Source organism: Carassius gibelio, chromosome A18 (genome assembly GCF_023724105.1).
Source record: "Carassius gibelio isolate Cgi1373 ecotype wild population from Czech Republic chromosome A18, carGib1.2-hapl.c, whole genome shotgun sequence".
Taxonomy (NCBI): domain Eukaryota; kingdom Metazoa; phylum Chordata; class Actinopteri; order Cypriniformes; family Cyprinidae; genus Carassius; species Carassius gibelio.
This window is the reverse complement of record NC_068388.1, coordinates 11,149,968-11,167,545: the sequence shown is the minus strand read 5'-3', so window position 1 is coordinate 11,167,545 and position 17,578 is coordinate 11,149,968. Positions and strand designations below refer to the sequence as shown.

Here is a 17,578-nt window from a genome sequence, read left to right as displayed (position 1 = left end):
GACATACAACTCTCCATTCACTCAGAGAGACTGGGTCATATCTATGTGTGTATGAGTAAGAGCAAAAGGCAGCTGTTCTTTCAATGTAGAGATACTAACAGACCCCAAGGACACACACACACACACAAAACAGATACACAGCAGAGCAACTACCAGTAAAAGAGGGAGGGAGGGAGTGAAGGTTAACATTTAGGTGGGAGGCATAGCTGCACTCCTGATGTCTTGCAAAATTGTCACATACGCTTCTCGCTTTATTTTATCTCAATATACGTACGTACACTGTAAACATGTTTAATTCAATACATTAGTTGCCAATTCTTTGCAACTATTTGTGATATTTAGTGCAGTTTCTGAGTGAAAACTGTTTCAAAGCCACTTTTATTTTCAGTTCACTGTAGGTACTGTATATCTATCCTTCTTCCCGTCCATCTGTCAGCCCCTGTGCTCACTTTAAAGTTTTTCAGTCTAGGTGACATTATGCAGATACAAACATACCGAAAACAGGTGCAGCCCGGTGCAGGTGTTGAGCACGCCTAGGCAAAGCAGTCGGAGAGATTGAGCATGCTTCTCTGTGTAATCAGAGACAGGGAGAAACTAAACGTTTGCACTATTGTTTCACGCACACGCACTCCAGACACTCCCACACACACATATCCAAATTAACTGACAAAAGCCCTCTTTTGTTAATGCACAAGCACAAAAGAAGGCAGAAGCTTCAAAGGCCTGAAGTTCTGCCCAAGCCACCTGCCACAAACACAAAAACAGAGGGGTGTCCGTCCATTAGGGTCCTTCTGGTCCTCTGTCTCCTCCCACAAACTCCTACAACCTACAATTAGGCTACACCTTTCTCCATCAGGATAAAAACATCTCTGGCCAGCTCTGACATGTACTGCACCACACACAAACGCTATTTGTTTTTTTAACATGAGAGTAAAAGACAAAGTAGTTAATTTAGTTCCTTATATATATATATATAGGTATATATACAGGAAAATTTTAAGCTGTATAATATTTTTTTGGAACCTGTGATACTTTTTTAAAAAGTTAATTAAATAAGAAGTTAAAAAGAAGGGCATTTATTTAAAATAAAAGTGTTTTCTAACAATATGTTAAAAATAAGTTCAAAAGTTTGGGTTCAGTAAATTTTTATGCCTTCCTTTTTTGAAAGAAATTAAAACTTTTTTTCAACAAGGATGTGTTTAATTGTCAAGAAGTGAAAACAAAGATTTATATCGTTAGAAAAATTGTTTTTAAATGTTTACTCTGCAATAAATCCTGAAAACAAATTTGCAGTTATCTCAATAAGTATGCACATACAAGCCACAACATGAGTGCAGAGGGATGTGAGCAAACGGTGACATGTTATATGACCATTGATCAACACCTGAGAATAGTGAAAATGCAAATTTGTCTTTCTCAATACCAAATAAGAAATGGCACATTCTGAACAGTCTTATGAAAGGAAATCTTTTGCAAGAGGAATAGCAGGGAGAAGTCTGCATCATCACCACCACAAAAAAAAAAAAAAACGCATTTTGCATTACATCCAGAAACAGGAAAATCTCTCTCTTTTTCCTTTTTCTCTCTCTCCTTCTCACTTTCTTACAACGTTCCAACCAAAACAGCTGAACTGGGTTTTTGAGCGGACCTCCATGTTTCCGAAGGAAAAGAGACGGACCGTGTTCAAAGAATAACACAGCAGACGAGTTCTACCACACACAACTCAGTAGTAACAAATTATCTACTGTATACAGCAGTTGAAAAGGTCACTCAAAACTATAGCAAGCCAATTAAAACTTCTGTACCGTGCAGTACTTTAGCCTCTTCCAAGATGACAAAAGCTTCGATACATCACGCAATCAGACAGTCATGAGCTGAGACAGAACTCTGGATGTAGATTTTATGTGGACACATATACAGTGTGTAGCAAATATCGTGCTACCAATTATTTGCTATTAGCATGTTACTTTGGCTTTTAAAATTCTTGCGTCATCAATTCATCAGAAACCCTTCAGTTTCAAAATATTAAAAAATTAAGATGCACACAAATTTGGTGCAAACTACATTTAATTCTCTAGTACTAGAACTAAGAGTTAAATAGTCCTGTGTTTTTGGTTGAACATTTAAAATGTTATTTAAAGTTTTTGCAGCTCTTGCTGAGAAACTACAATGAGCGTGTGCAGAACGAGACATCTTGAAAAAACAAAGTGAGCGTGATACGTGAGCAAAAGGGAAGGAACCTGGACATACTGAATGGGCACAGAAAGAACAACGTGAGGATGATGTGCAGTCTTGTTGCAGAGTTTATTGATCAGAAGGGTGTGACTGGAAGGCTGCGAGACAGGCCTGAGAAATCCGAGCTGGGCACTATAATTGAATCCCTATGGGGCAAGGCTAGAATATGATGGACAAAGCATTCACCCTCTGACTACATCCCTCTCTGCATCTCCTCTCAATCTGTTCAGAGTTACACTATTGGCTTTGCATAAAGATCTTGCTTAAGAGAATGTGGCATGGCTAAACACAAAGAGGCCATTTTTCCCTCCAACTTCAAACAAACTGAGATCAGATCAGAGGTACGTGAGATGGCAGCAGCAGGAATCAATTATCACATATGCTTTGATGATGTCACTGACAAGCAATCGGTGAACAGACCGGCTTCCGTTTGAGATCGCAGGAAACATGAGCCTCTACCACAGCCCTCCGCATTTTTAGTTTATCATTCTGCATGTCGCTACAAACTCAAACTTGGAGCAGAGTTCACAACAGCCTTCTTATGATTAACCAAAGTTTAACTAGCAGGCTAATTCCTAACACAGTTCTGAAAAGCTTCGAACTGGAAATGAACAAGGAAATAGATGAAATGGTCTACACTGAATCATTGATTTGAGAAGTTCTCTTTCTAGTGAATTTCTTCATTTCAAAGAAATCACTTGATTCACTGATTCATCCGGGTCATCGCTCAGAAATATCCATCTTTATATTTACATTCGTAGTCTAAATGAAAACTGTTTAGATGTGGTGTTGTTTATGGTTCCAACGTGTCGCCCATCTCATTAACAAAAGCTTTGAGAATCAGTCCAAGTGCATCATTACAAAGAAGTGGTTCAAATAAAGCAAGACGCCATAAAAGTCTGTGTGCTAGATCAGCGGCAAAAGCATTATGATAAAAAAGCACCAGTGTACAAAAGTTAAATAAACTTTATAAATATTAATAACTGGAATAAAATATATTTTTTGTAAAGCTATAGTAACGTGCCACATTAATATAGAATGTGAGGTCACCTTTGTGTTAATTGTTATTTTAAAAGGAGGTTCATCCAGAATTTAGAATCAGAACTATCAGTTTCAAAAATCTGTTTGTGAATCGGACACACACAATACTGATTTAAGATTGGAAAACTAGAGAATAATGAGCAACGCTCCACTTCAGCTGAAGGCAGAAGGAGAGAGGAAGATGAGGGACCTTCGTCTGCTCCTCATTTGATTTCCTTCACTGAGCGTCGGCAGCTGAGCGTGGCTCCATGAGCATTTCCCTCCATGTGTTCGGTCTTGAAGTTAACTGTCAAACTGGCGCCATGCAGCTCCACAGCATGTTCCGTGGTACATGACTAGTCATGAAAATGTAGATGTGCTTGCTAAGCGTAGCATGCACACACATACGAAAATGTATGAGAAACAGACAAACGCATATGCAGATAAATGGATAGTCACCAAACCTACACAAACACACACAATAATACAAATAGGGGTGCAGAATGAAGCTTACACCCACACTGTGAGTGTGAGTCAGAGTCGGCATCTCGATACACACACACACACACGCGCGCATGTATCGAATGTGGAAAACTTGCTTAATAGTTTTGGAAACGCAAAACTATTAAAACACCAATTCCTGTGGTGAGACCTCAGACTGCAGCCCCTTTCATAATGGAGTCTTTTAGTCCGATTCTTCCCTGTGCTATCTGCCCCCGAGCGAACATTCTTACACACAGACATGCTGATGATTTATGGCGTCTGTGAGAGAAAAACACCACACCCCAGTGTGGCTCCGACACAGGGGCCTTCACACTGGCACCGAATCAGAGACACACACGTACTGTTGCATTTTTATCACATAAATATGTCGAATACAGAAACACTATTCTTTCCTTGTGCTTTTCAAAAACTCACAAGCATACAATCACAGATTCCTTCAGAGTCAGATCTCATTAAGTAATTGATTAATTGAGTAATTGTTTTGCATATTGTCCATTGGCTTGCCAGCGCTATCTCACGACCAATTCGTACGTATTTTACGAGGTGGCTAATTCAATGACCTACACCTAACCCCGCCCCTAAACCTACCCGTCAATGGGGACTAGACAAATCGTACAAAATTACGTACAAAAATATGTACAAAATTGTATGATTTGTCTAGTCCCCAGTGACGGGTAGATTTAGGGGCGGGGTTAGGGTTAGGTCATTCTAACAAATTCATACGAATTATGCAAAATACGTACAATTTAGCACAAAACATATGAATTTGTATGAATGAGGTCGTACAAATTCATATGAATTAGCCACCTCGTAAAATATATACGAATAGGCTGTTATATATATAGCAACCTATTGTTGCTATAGTTATGTTTATAATTATTGTTCTTGGTGAGCTTTTAAACTTAAAACTGTTATGAAATCACATTTATTGTGAAAAGCACCATATTTGATTATTATTTATTTTAATGATTTTGCTTTGTACTCAGTACAGTAGCAATATAAAGCCAATTATTTAATTTGTCAAATAACATGTTGTCTTTATAGTATAAATATTTATAAATGAACATTTGTACTTTTGAAGATCAAATTTGGGGTCCATGACATCGAAAAATGTTACAGTACCAAATTACCACAGTACCAAGATGTATTAAAATGTGAGCGTGACAGTCTGTCACCCTGTGTAGTTCAGAGTTCTGATAGCCCACCACCTAGTGCTCTGTGGAGGGTCTCGAGCAAAAGCTGGCTGCTGTTAGAGCCTCTTGGCCAATCAATTTACAACTCTGCTCTCCCTTCCGAAGTCTAATGACAAACCAAAGCCTCTTGGCATAGCCCGAGCAGACGGACCCAATTTCTGCTTTGCATTAAAAAAAAAAGCCAAAACCACACATGAGGTCTACGAATGAATAGAGGAAAAAAAGGAGGAGAGGAGGAAACAGTGCCAAGCATCAGATCTCCTTAAAGCCTTACAGCTGAAGCCTCCATCTCAGAGGAGATCACATTTCAACAAGATTGAGTTTAAGTGGTGGAGACAGAAGCTGCATGAAAGGGAGGGAGGGAGTTTCTTACTCTAGTAATAGTAGTGTAGGAAATATGCACAAAAACAATATAATTTACAGAGAGCCAAAATCTACTAGATTAAACTCTAATGTTGAGTGTTGCTCATATGAAAACAATACAAAAGTGGAGATCAAAAAGTACGTGCATCCAATTTTTACCTTGTCATATAGTCAGTAAAGTACTTATTCAGTAGACTTTTGGGCTGATGGAATACCTGACTCTGCCTAAATCAAGGTTGTTGCTCAGGGAACGCTTGCTTTGGAACTTCTGAGGAACTCTGGCTGGGACAGGGTCAAAGTCTCCTCCCTGGGGTTGTGCTTGCTACTGCTAAAATTAAACCTCCCTACAGCTGGTTCCTATTAGCCTGCAGTGACACTAGGAGCCTGTGCTGCGGGGCTCCACCACCCCACTCAGATAATACTACTGTCCCCTGCCACAGGCCAAGTTTAAACTAGCCCTGCATGGCTTCTGCTGGCAACAACTGTGTTTTCAAACCAAGACGAAAGAAGAGGAGAGAAAAGAGAGAGTTATAGGGACAACATTATGGAAAACCCTGTCTCTGGTGAGAGGTGGAACACATTGAGTCTGTCATCACGTTTGAGTTCATCGGGGAGAAAAACATTAACATGATAATGTTAACACCATAAGGATCAAACTATATGAAAAAAATATAATAAAATTAGAGAAGAACAATAAATATTGTGTGTGTGTGTATATATATATATATATATATATATATATATATATATATATATATATATATATATATATATATATATATATATATATATATATATATATATATATATATATATCAGTGTTCCTGTAGCTCAAGTGGTAGAGCATTGCGCTTTAAAGTGCGAAGTTGGGGGTTTGATTCCCCGGGAACACATGACAGGTAAAAAATTGATAGCCTGAATGCACTTTAAGTTGCTTTGGATAAAAGCATCTGCTAAATGCATAAATTTGATTTAAATATTGGTATCATATCAGCTATATTAGCATTTTTTATGCAGCTTTTCTGTATCTCGTATTTTCTGTATCAGAGTTCATAAACTTTAATGTTGCCTCGTAGCACATTTCAAAGTTATTATAATGATTTATTTTCTTTTTATCAGGCATATCATCAGATGGCTGTTTGTGAAGCCATATAATTAAGGTGCTCTTGCCTAGCTGTGTTTCACATATTCTTTACAACTCTACATTTATCTCTAAATTGCTTTTACAGTTTGGGAGTCTGGCAGCAAAACACAGCGTGCACAATGTGAGTAGCAAATGAGACGTTGATGACTGATTTACGGCGTGAGAAATAAACCAATCGGCACTCTTGTAAGGACACCTCAACCAATAGGCAGACAGCAATCGCACATTCCTGATGACAGGCAGCACATATCTCACATGGTTTTGCATGTTGGGATCAACTGCAAGTCTGAGCGCTTTCCGGCTAGGGTAATATTTTAGCCGTAGTCTATTAAAACCACAGCCCTTAAGAGGGATCTGTTTGTGGAAAAGGTTCACAATCAGTTTAATTAGGAGCAGAGGCTGGGGCACACATGAACTCTCCCCGTCTGACACTCGCTGCTCTAGAGGGAATTCACGAATTCAGACGTTCACCGTTTGAGTGTGTGTGAGTAAAGAGGAGAAAAAGAGACAGAGAATTAAAGGATGAAAGGGAAACAGAGGGCATGTGAGTGAAAAAAGGAAGGGAGGACAGACCTTATCAAATAAGTTTGTCCATTCAGGATTTCCTTCCAAACAAAAGAGAAGGAAACTCCAACTCTGAAACGTGTTATGTGGATATAAATCTGTCAAGAGCACTTGTTAAGCACTTGACACATATCTTATTTAAAACAATGACAAATGAGGATATAAGTGACACTTTTTTCAACAACTATAGGTGAAAATGTGTTAACTTAAAGACACTTACTACCTGATCAATCATTTAAAAATGATTACAATGATGCAACCAAATAAAGGTCAGTAATTTAATTTAAAATAATAATAATAATAGTGGTGGTGGAATCACATGCTAATAAATATGGTACTTCAAAATATATCATGGTACTAAAATGCATGTGCAATGGCATTTACGCCGTACTCCAGGGTTCTTTTTAAGAATACTACAGTACATGTAAAAATAAACTAATACTATGCAAATAATAACATTATGGTACTAATAATTACTTTTTTTTAAGTGGTAACATTCACTAATGTGGTAACATCTAAATGGATTGATTTTATCCAAACATAAAATATATCAAAAATACCATCTAACATTAAAGAATCAACCTAAATACAATCGGTTACACAAACCAACAACATTTAAAAGTAAAATTTCCACTGCACTCTGAGCTAACATGAACAATAAAGAATTGTATTTTTATTCATCATTAACAAAGATTAATAAATGCTGGAAAATTGTTTGTTGGTGTTAGCTAAAGCATTTACTAATGTTAACAAATGGGACCTTATTGTAAAATGCTACCTAAATATTTAAAAGACTTTCAACATACCACGCAAGTGATATTATAGGCTATGAATATGGTAATCGTCATCTAATACAATCAAAGTACCATGGTACCAACAAAATACTTTAAAGAAACAAAATGTCCAATGGATTAAAATGACACATCTTGCTTAAACATAGTAAGTAAATGTTGCCAATGCAGAGAAGTTGCTTTCAAAAGGATGTAAAAAGGGCAAAACAAGTAGTCGCAACAGTTCAACATCATCCCGTGCAGTGTTATGAGTGTGCGAGTCGAAAGTGTATGGGTATGCACAGCGTGGGCTGTATTTTGAAGGCAGACGGTGCGAGGCTCATTAAAGCTGCATGGATCTGAGTTCTGGCAGAGGTGACAGACAGGTGGATAGGATTACCAGTGAGCCCGGGCTCAGAAACACGCATGCTCGGCCGCCCGTCAGCACGGGGATCAACGCACACACCCTTCACGCCTTTTTAAATAATTAACAGCCAAAGATTAGTCCGTCAGCCTCAGGGCCAAAAGGTTCATTGATTTCTCTGGGATGCATTTTTAATGAGTGCATCTCAGTGAGGCATTGTCCGTGAAGAGAGGCTTGCTTGTCCACAACACCAGCAGCTTTGCGAGAGGCTTGTGGTAAAAACACAAACAAAGCCAGTAAGTGCCTCTTCTAATGCCTCACACTAACTTTCTTTTACACAAAGGCTTGAAGGGAAAGGCCTCAGGGGTGGCCTTAAAAGAACCTATGGCAAAATGCTATTTAATCCGGCCTGAGCGTTTCCTTTAATTGGTCTTGTGCAACCATCTATAAAGATGTTATGCCTGCGGAATATTTCCTAATCAGCCTTTATGCACTGTAAACATCTCGGGACCAGAGTCTTTAAAGCGTTAGAAGGCTTGAATTAGAACTGAATGCGGCTGACAATCGTGGCTGACAGAGTGCCTGACGGTGTCAATTACGTATTTCCCTTTCTTTACACTGTAAAGTATCACAAGAGATACAACAAGAAAAAAATTAACCTGAGAACCTGATTAAAGACATGTTTGGTTCCTTGAAGAACCTTTAACACCAATGGAAGCTTTCCACTTCACAAAAGGTTCTTTATAGTGGAAAAAGTTTCTTTAGATGATTAAGATTAAATGTTCTTCACACTAAGAAAAAAAATGGATCACCTTTGCAATCACTATGAAAACCTCTTTTAGAATCTTTAAGTGTGTACTATACAGTATGTTGAAAATGATTAAATGAGCTCAAATGTAGCTCACCCAAAGAAAGAAATTGTGTTTGACCCCCATTGACACTTATTGCATTGACATATTTCAAAATATCTTATGCGTTTCACAGAAGAACGCAAGTCATATAGGTTTAGACCAAGATGAAAGTTAATAAATACAGAATTTCACGGTTCTTTTAACATCAGTTTTGTGCAATCAAAGAATTTCAGACAAAATGTTCCGAATGAAAAGACGCTTTTTAAGAGTGACCTTACAAAGCTGACATGGGGAGAAGTTGGACAGCTTTGACTAGAATAACAGAAATAAATATGTAGTTTAATAGTGGTTCTGAAATGAAACGAAGACGGTGCAGTGCAGTATGGTTTTATTTTACATTCTTATGGGTTTAGGGAGGCTATGCATTCCTTAAATCTACCGAAACAAGCGGGAGTTGTTGAAAGACCAATTCAAAAATGTAAAACCAATGAGCGTGTCTGAAATAATACTGCTACAGAAATAAAACTGGAAGTTAAAAAAAATTGCAAACCTGTGCCATGTTTCATTCAAGAGAGACTGTTTTTCTTGCTGTCTGCAGTGTAATATTTCAAGGGTTCATTTTTCCTTGAGATGTGTGAGAGAGAAACATATCATTATGGAAAATCAAGGCTTTTGCCCATCTAAACCATGGATATGTCTGGCTTGAGAAAGCGACACACTTCCTCTACAGTGCATAAAGAAAAGAAAAGACTACAGAGAAACAGAAATGACTTTTCATTTCATTGCTCAGATTTCGTAAAATTATGCAGGTGACTTTAGAAACTGACTAAAAGTTTTTTTATGGAAGTCTTGCATGTTACTATTATCATACATTTGTATGAAAGTGGGTATATATGTTTATTACCTGATTTAAAAAAGGGAAATAAAGGGAGCAATTGAAAGCTTAAATGAGGGGCAGAAATAATTGCAAATAAATTAGGAGAGAGTGTTAAGACTACCTTTCCCGTCTCCCGCTCGAAGTCCACATACTCTCGGGTGGGCGCCTGCCGCTGATCCCCATGAAGGTTGGCTGGGAAGAACTGCAGCGAGAGGTTGGTGCCGGTCGCCACAAAAGCCTTTTAGAGGGAAATCAATACAAACAGGATAAGAAAGCCAGGCCCAAGCATAAATTATGCAGCCCATCATTTCTGTTTTCACATCAGAGAGAAGACAAGAATGCCTTGAGCCAAGGCCAGCGCTCAAATCATTAGAAAAAGAAGGGTGGATGGGATTGGGGGGGGGGGGGGGGTTGGATGGTGCACAAAGGCAAGGAGAGAAAAAGCAAGTCATCATTTTCTCTATTTCAGGTATTGAGTTACACACATCTGATTCTATTTTACCAACGCTCATTGCTGGCAAACTGGGCTTCACCAGACAGAACGCAGGAGTGAATGAGTGACAGAGAGATAACAGAGACAGAGAGGAGTACAAAATCAATAATTGTTTTAAATGCAGACCCTCTCTTACATTAATAGCAGTAGGACTGCTGTAAAGATTTTGAATTATGGAACAATAATTCAATAACGTTCTCAAGGAGTATGAGCAACAAATAAAAAAAATGGTGGGGGAAAGGGGGGCTTGGAGAATTCTGTTGCACTTTAATTATATATGTACAAATGCATATTAAAATGAATCATCTGATTCTCTTTCACGTATATGCTCAGACATACATAGACAGTATTATTGTTAATTCTATTAATATTCAGCATCATAGCAATGAGCATACAAAAGGCATAATGACATGATGAAAATGACTCTCTGAAGGTTTGTAACAGACAGGCAAATAAGGCCAAACGTGTCCACATTTTTCTGATTAAAGAACTTAAGTGCACACAGTCACATCACAGCAAAACTGAATTAGCAATGACAGCATGATGACAGAACATTGCATCAAAAAATCATGTAGGAATTATACAAACAAAACAAAATCATTTTTTAATTAGCATTTTATATTAGAAATCCTCTAGTTATGTTCTCCATTAAGTTACTGGTCAGTAAACGATTATCATCAGCTGTAAGGCCTGTAAATATGATGAAATTCTGCCAGAAAAATAGAATTAAATAAAAAACGTGACATAAAACAGAAATAGTGGAAACTATTTGATCTATCTAGTCTGTAATGTTATTATGAACAGAATGAATATAATCTGAATTAACGTAACAGTTGCCCCATCTGTTCTTAGAAATATTTTGGGTAGCAAAATGTATCTCGAAACAGCCCTGAAGACATGAGATACAAAAAAAGAGATAAACAAGCCTCCCCAAGTTAGCAAACCAGTCCAAGAAAAAGGGTACGACACAAAGTGAACCTAATGCAAATCTGATTTAGAGTATTTTTTAAACAGGTGAAAAAAAAAATACAACCTACGGGATAATCTATGATAACATGCAGTCCCATGGTATTTTTAAAGAGACTGTAAATTAGACACGTCCGAGTTCATCTCCACCCGAGAGATGCGTTTCTGATGATAATTAAAAGAATCCGAGAGGCATTTTATGTTTAATGACTGATTAATTACTTGCACTCCTAATGATACAGCGAATTAAATATCAACAAGTCAGTAGGCTATAACACGATAGGCTATGGATCATAAATGTTCTCTGCAGTGTTTTTGGCGCCCATAACATATAAGGAAGTAGGCTATTTGAACATAGTTGTTGGTGACGGCGTGACAGTTCCGGATGTCTAATCACGTTATTGTGTTGCCAGCACTGATGGGGGGTCAGCAGTCACTGACCGGTACTGTGAGGTGCGTGTACTGTACTCACGATCTCTGAGCGGCCGTCACGGCACGCGTTCTGGAAGCGCGCCTGCCTCTCTTCATGCGGCCGGTCGCGGAAACCGGTGTATTTAATCTGTAACAGGGATTAAAGAATCACAAGTGTCTTGTTAGTAAAGAGCTTCATTAGAGCACACTGTTAAAATATGTTCTTTATGATAACAACACCGTTATGTTCCGTCCTTTATGCTCACTTTTATTACGTTTTGTTTAAATTGCATTGTTTTCTTAAGTGGCCAGTTGAATGTAATGAACTTATTCTTACAGGTTTTGACTTTTTATCCCACTTTGATTTCTTTAAAAACTGTTCGTATGTGGCCCGAGGTGATTTAATTTGTTGAGATTAAAGTCGAATAATGAACATATGTGCAAGCTATAGGAAAAATCAGTTGAAAATGCGCTCGTTTGAAATGCAGATTGTCTGGTAGGCTTTTGTTTTAAATTCGGATAAAAATAAGACAAACTTTCATTAATGTAGGCCTACTAGAGTTAAAAGGTGAGATGCAAAGGTGCGTCTTTTAAGTCTATGCTGCATCTATATTTTTGTTGATACATGCATGCAAAGTAATTCTGTAACTGCCGTGAATGGAGGGTTGAAAACTTTTCTCAGCAATAAGCATTAGCGGTCACTACAGAGGCTGTTGAAGAAGGAGGCGATGACACGCTTGTTTTCATGTCACGCGAGAGGTGCAACTTTGTTTCCGCCACTTTATCAAATGTCTCTCGGATGATTCGAGCTCACCTCGCACTCGCGACTGAGTTTCCTGAAGAACTCCTCGTTCTCGAACTTGCTCCTCTGATCCGGGACCACCCGAGGCATCTCGAACGCGATTTGATCAATTGTGATAATTGTATTTGTCTAAACTTGCAAAGAGAGTGAATCGTTGTCTTGAAACACGCAAGTCCCGCTCTTATTTCCTTCCGTCTTTTTCTCTTCTTCTAATGATGGAGTATGTTGTAGTGAGCTTTGTATTCTTTAAAGTGTCAAACCTCCTTCGGATTTCGCCTCTTGTGGGGTCCGTGAGTTGTGCTGCACTAGATTGGGCTGTAATTTGCAGTTGGCGTGTTGTTCTTCCTCACTCTCGCGCGTGTGATCCCCGACTGATGACAACAGACGCTCGCTCGCGCTACTTTATCCGTCTCATGAGCTGCATGGCTCACAGTTACTTCCTGGCTCCTCGGAGTCCGACTTATGACTGTACACCCAAAATACTCCCCCCATTCACAATTCTCTCCACTATGGACCGTGTGTGCGCAATCGTTAAATACACCAAAACTTCATTGCGCGAGATGCTTGGTATTTTTCTTTCTCGTATTCTTACTAGGTATTGATGTTAAAGTTGCTACCTGTGATGGAGATTGTGTGTGGAATTTCTAAACGCATCATGTTAGCGATTTTTTTAGAAACAAAAGGACGTTCTCTCATCAGAGATATGAACCCCAAAAAAGTGAACTATTACAAGCCTATATTTTTTTGTAGTTTGTTATTACGTAAGTCAATTTTGAGATCTGTTTGTGATCCACCCAAGATAAACAAACGTGCACAGAAAGACAAAGAACACGGATGAACGGACGATAGATAGATGGACGGATGATAGATAGATGGATGGATGAATGGATAGATGGATGGACGGACGGATGGATAGATAGATAGATAGATAGATAGATAGATAGATAGATAGATAGATAGATAGATAGATGGATAGATGGATAGATGGATGGACGGATCATGATGGATGGATGGATGGACGTACGGACGGATGATGGAGGGATGGATGGATGGATGTACAGACAGAAGATAGATAGATAGATAGATAGATAGATAGATAGATAGATAGATAGATAGATAGATAGATAGATAGATAGAAATGAAATAATTCTCTACTGATTTTAATATGTTTTAGATGAGTGTATTACAACATCTGTGGTAAATATTTGGGTGGTGAGAAATATCTATCTTTATTGTGCATGTTCTGAAGTTGCAGCTTCCCTCAGGACAGAGGGGGAGGTAGAGAAAAGAGAGCAAGAATGGGGAAGTGAACGCAGTACCAGAGACATCCAAAGGCCTCCAAGCCCTGTCAGATCTAGCAGACAGATTGCATCATTTTTGTGCGACTGACCACAGCTATCGTGTGTGACTTTCACATGTTAAAAGTGTTTCAACTGTCAGAATATCGCTGTTTGTATGCTACTATGGTTAAAAGTAGTAGATGAAGAATCTTCACTGCATTTGTCGCTTGTTCATTTTGCACTTCCTACACTGTTTCTTTGTTATTAAACACACCCATCTGTTTCTGGCTGTCACATTAAAGATGATAGTTATGAGTTCTCAGTAACTGTGGCAAATCTGTCAGATAGAAATATATTGGTATAATCCCTACATCATTTTAATTCCAATTTAATTGTATTGCCAGTACACATGTATAAAAAAAACACTTTGCAAAGTGTGTGTGTGTGCCCATGTAAAAACTTACATTCCCCAAGCAATTATTAGTTTAGCACCCATTAGTGGTTAGTGTGTGCACATATTTCCTTGGCCCTCTAATCTGTTCTCATATTAACACTTCCGTTGTGTTGTAGACCTGCATTAATGCCATTAGAGTTAAACAGCATTGTATAAAATGTTTTGCAAATTTTGATACGGACCATAAAGTATAAGATATTACAGTATGCAATGGGATTTTGTGCCCTAGATATGACTCCTTGCAAACTGCATGTGATGAGTTTTTAGTTTTTCTCCCGTCCTCTTTTTCATTCATCAGACTAAGATCTGTGGTGAGTTAATGTGTTAAAAGGCTGTGCTTTGGGCCAAATGGGCCATGTGAGTGCTTTAATAGCACCACATAACACTCATTAATTAATGAAATATTCTGTGGTTACCGTCTGAGACCCATTTTGACAGAGTGCTCACAGCCTAGAGCTACTATAGGTGTCTGTTCCAATAGGTTTCAACTGAATGGACACTGGGTTTTACCGCTAAAGATCCACTTAAGGGTCACTGGAAAACTTTGTTAGTCTTTCTGTGATGTCTGTGCAAACTATAAGAGGAAAAAGTTTTGTTTGTGTAGTTCTGAGCAGTTTTGCACCTCACTGTTTCTAAATTGTTTGCCGCGCACAGCTGCGCTGAAAGAATGCATAAACAACAGATCAAGAAATCCCCCAGATTTTTTTTTGTGTCTACAATCCATGCAGTATTGCAAGTGATGTGTTGATTTGAGAATTTAAGTAGGGTAATCTTTTGTTCAGGTATGCTATTAAATATTAAATTGCATCAGGCAAACAAGTCAGACACATAATAGTTCTGCTGACTATACAACTTTGGCTTTGTTGGTGTGTGTCTGCACTGAATAAAGCTCAGGTGCTGTCGCGATAATGATGTGATTTAAAAGCCTACCATCCATTTAGTAAAGAAGCTAAACATAGCTCTGTCTGGAAGTCTGACACACACATTCTGCTCTTACTGGGGGAAAAAAAGAGATGACAATAAATAAAAACATGACCTTATAAACCACGTAAGAGGTCTGGGATGTATAGCTGACAGCCTGACATTTAGATGATGTTGTTGTGAAAGGAGGCTCTCTGGACAGCACAAAACACTGGTTCAACTGTCTGTCCCTTTGTCTGTCCATCCATCCATCCATCCATCTATCCGACAATCAATGATTCTTGAGACTTTTGTTTTTTAAATACAATTGGATTCCATTAGATTTTCTCTGTTTTTCTTCAGAATTATGACATGATCACTCTTAAAATACTTAACACTGAAAAGTCTTATATATATATATATATATATATATATATATATATATATATATATATATATATATATATATATAAAAAAACAATAAATCCAAATACAAATGTATTTATTTAGAAAAATATGACTTTGTCCTGAAAGAATAACTATTTTAAAAACATACATCTTTTAATAGGTTCCACAGCTGTGTCCCTATTTTATTTATTTATTTATTTTTATTTATTTTTTTTTTGTCAACACCATCAGATATGTAAAAATATACCCTGTAATTAGACCGGCTCAGTCAGTGGCCATCCTGAAGATCCTTTTTCCATATTCCATATGAGTTAATTGAGGTCACATCATCCTACAGTTTTTGTATTTTTTCATTAATTGTTATTGATGTTACTATTAAATATATTATTATTATACAATGTTTTCCCATTAAGTAGCCTAATTAGTTATGTAATTAATTGAAAAAAAAAATTATTCGAAATTTCTATCAAAACAATGCCAGCTCCATCACTAATGGGTAATGCAACACCACAAAGACTTAACCTAAAGGAATATATATCCAAAATTACATATTAATGATATTTAAGATACTTAAATATATTTACTTATAATATACAATTTTTGTATGTGATGGTGTTGACCCACACTGAGTGATAGACAAGGATAAACTTGCTCCCAATGTGATAAATAAATCCCAAATAGTTCCTTGATACTGTAGGCCACACAAATGTGTATTTGTTAGTCTGTTTTGTTCCAGTAGTCTACTCAAGAATCAGTGTTGTCTGGGTGCTGTATTTACACACACTAGTTATCAGGCTGCTCTCAGAAGGCGACGTCAGTGACTGAGAATCATCAGCAGTATGAGCGCCTGAGATGATTAACGCTGTTACCGAATCTCCACGGCTCTCCCCGTTCTCACGCGCAGTGCGCGTATACGGCACTAGGCGCGGGTGACAGTTGTCGCTGCTGGACCAGTGCCCTGAGGAAACCGAAGGGGGTGCTGCAAGGTCAGACGGCTAGACCTCCCGAGTTTGGCACATGGTGTGTCCATCAGTCAGTCTGGCCGACTCAGGCGACTCGCTCATTGAGACAAAGCAAAATAACTCCAGTTGAAAACACTCTCAGATTTCAGGCGGGAGTATGTTTCCCGCTTGAAATATGAGCGTCTGTTCTTCAGCGTTGTTATTCGCGAGTCGTAATCGGTGTGATAGAGGTCACGGCGTGATATGTGAGGCTCGGTTAATTCCAGAGTGGACATAAAATCTTACTTCACGTCACGTTTGCAGTCTAAAAGAGGCCAAATGATTATGTCATCTGACATTTACAGAAAACGAACCCCATCCGCAAGCATTTTAACGTGCTTTTTTATAGTGGCTTGTGACTTCTGCACGTCACGTGTAGGTCTTCTTTTTATAACCAGGTAAATTCGGGAGAGAAAATGTATGAGAACATGTCACTGTGTGACCGTCTCTCGGAGAGGTCGAGTTGATGAACTATTTCAGTTCCGGATTTGTCCACTAGAGGGCGGGCTTGTTCGCGTGTTTTCATATTGCTCATTGTCATATTCATACAACTACATGAATAAAATCATCTGTTAATACTATCTATCTATCTATCTATCTATCTATCTATCTATCTATCTATCTATCTATCTATCTATCTATCTATCTATCTATCTATCTATCAAATTATGAAACAGCAAAAAATTAAAGGATCAAAAATGGTAGCAAATATTACACTATAGCTCTGGCCAAAAACATTATAATAAATAAACTATATAAATGTACATGATGTACAATATCTGGAGGAAACATTTTTGTGTAACTGGACTTTTGATTTATACAGAACCTCATATTACTGAGATAAAGCCTATGTCTTTCTATTTATCTATGTCCTCTTTTCAAGGACGGAATTCAAAGATTACGCCCTTTGCTTCCTCATTACAGAGAGTCCAGAGGTGTCATTGCGAGAGCACCATCCCAGCAGTGAGGGGACACCGG

At 38.1% G+C, this 17,578-nt stretch overlaps 1 protein-coding gene across 10 annotated transcripts in view; it reads right to left on the bottom strand.

Annotated features, from left to right (window-relative positions):
• LOC127934445 (core-binding factor subunit beta-like) overlaps window positions 1-13,106 on the bottom strand; it is a 30,557-nt gene extending 17,451 nt beyond the window's left edge. For 3 of the 10 annotated variants that reach the window (XM_052531827.1, XM_052531830.1, XM_052531824.1), the window contains exons 1-3: window positions 12,570-13,105; window positions 11,817-11,903; window positions 10,007-10,123 (exon numbers count right to left, since the gene is read on the bottom strand). In XM_052531827.1, coding sequence (XP_052387787.1) covers window positions 10,007-10,123; window positions 11,817-11,903; window positions 12,570-12,647 — 282 coding nt within the window. In that variant the 5' untranslated portion in view covers window positions 12,648-13,105. Of the gene's footprint in view, window positions 1-10,006; window positions 10,124-11,816; window positions 11,904-12,569 lie in introns of all 10 variants that reach the window. The other 7 variants (XM_052531823.1, XM_052531825.1, XM_052531829.1 and 4 more) reach the window with 7 other exon arrangements.
• Window positions 13,107-17,578: the final 4,472 nt, after the last annotated feature.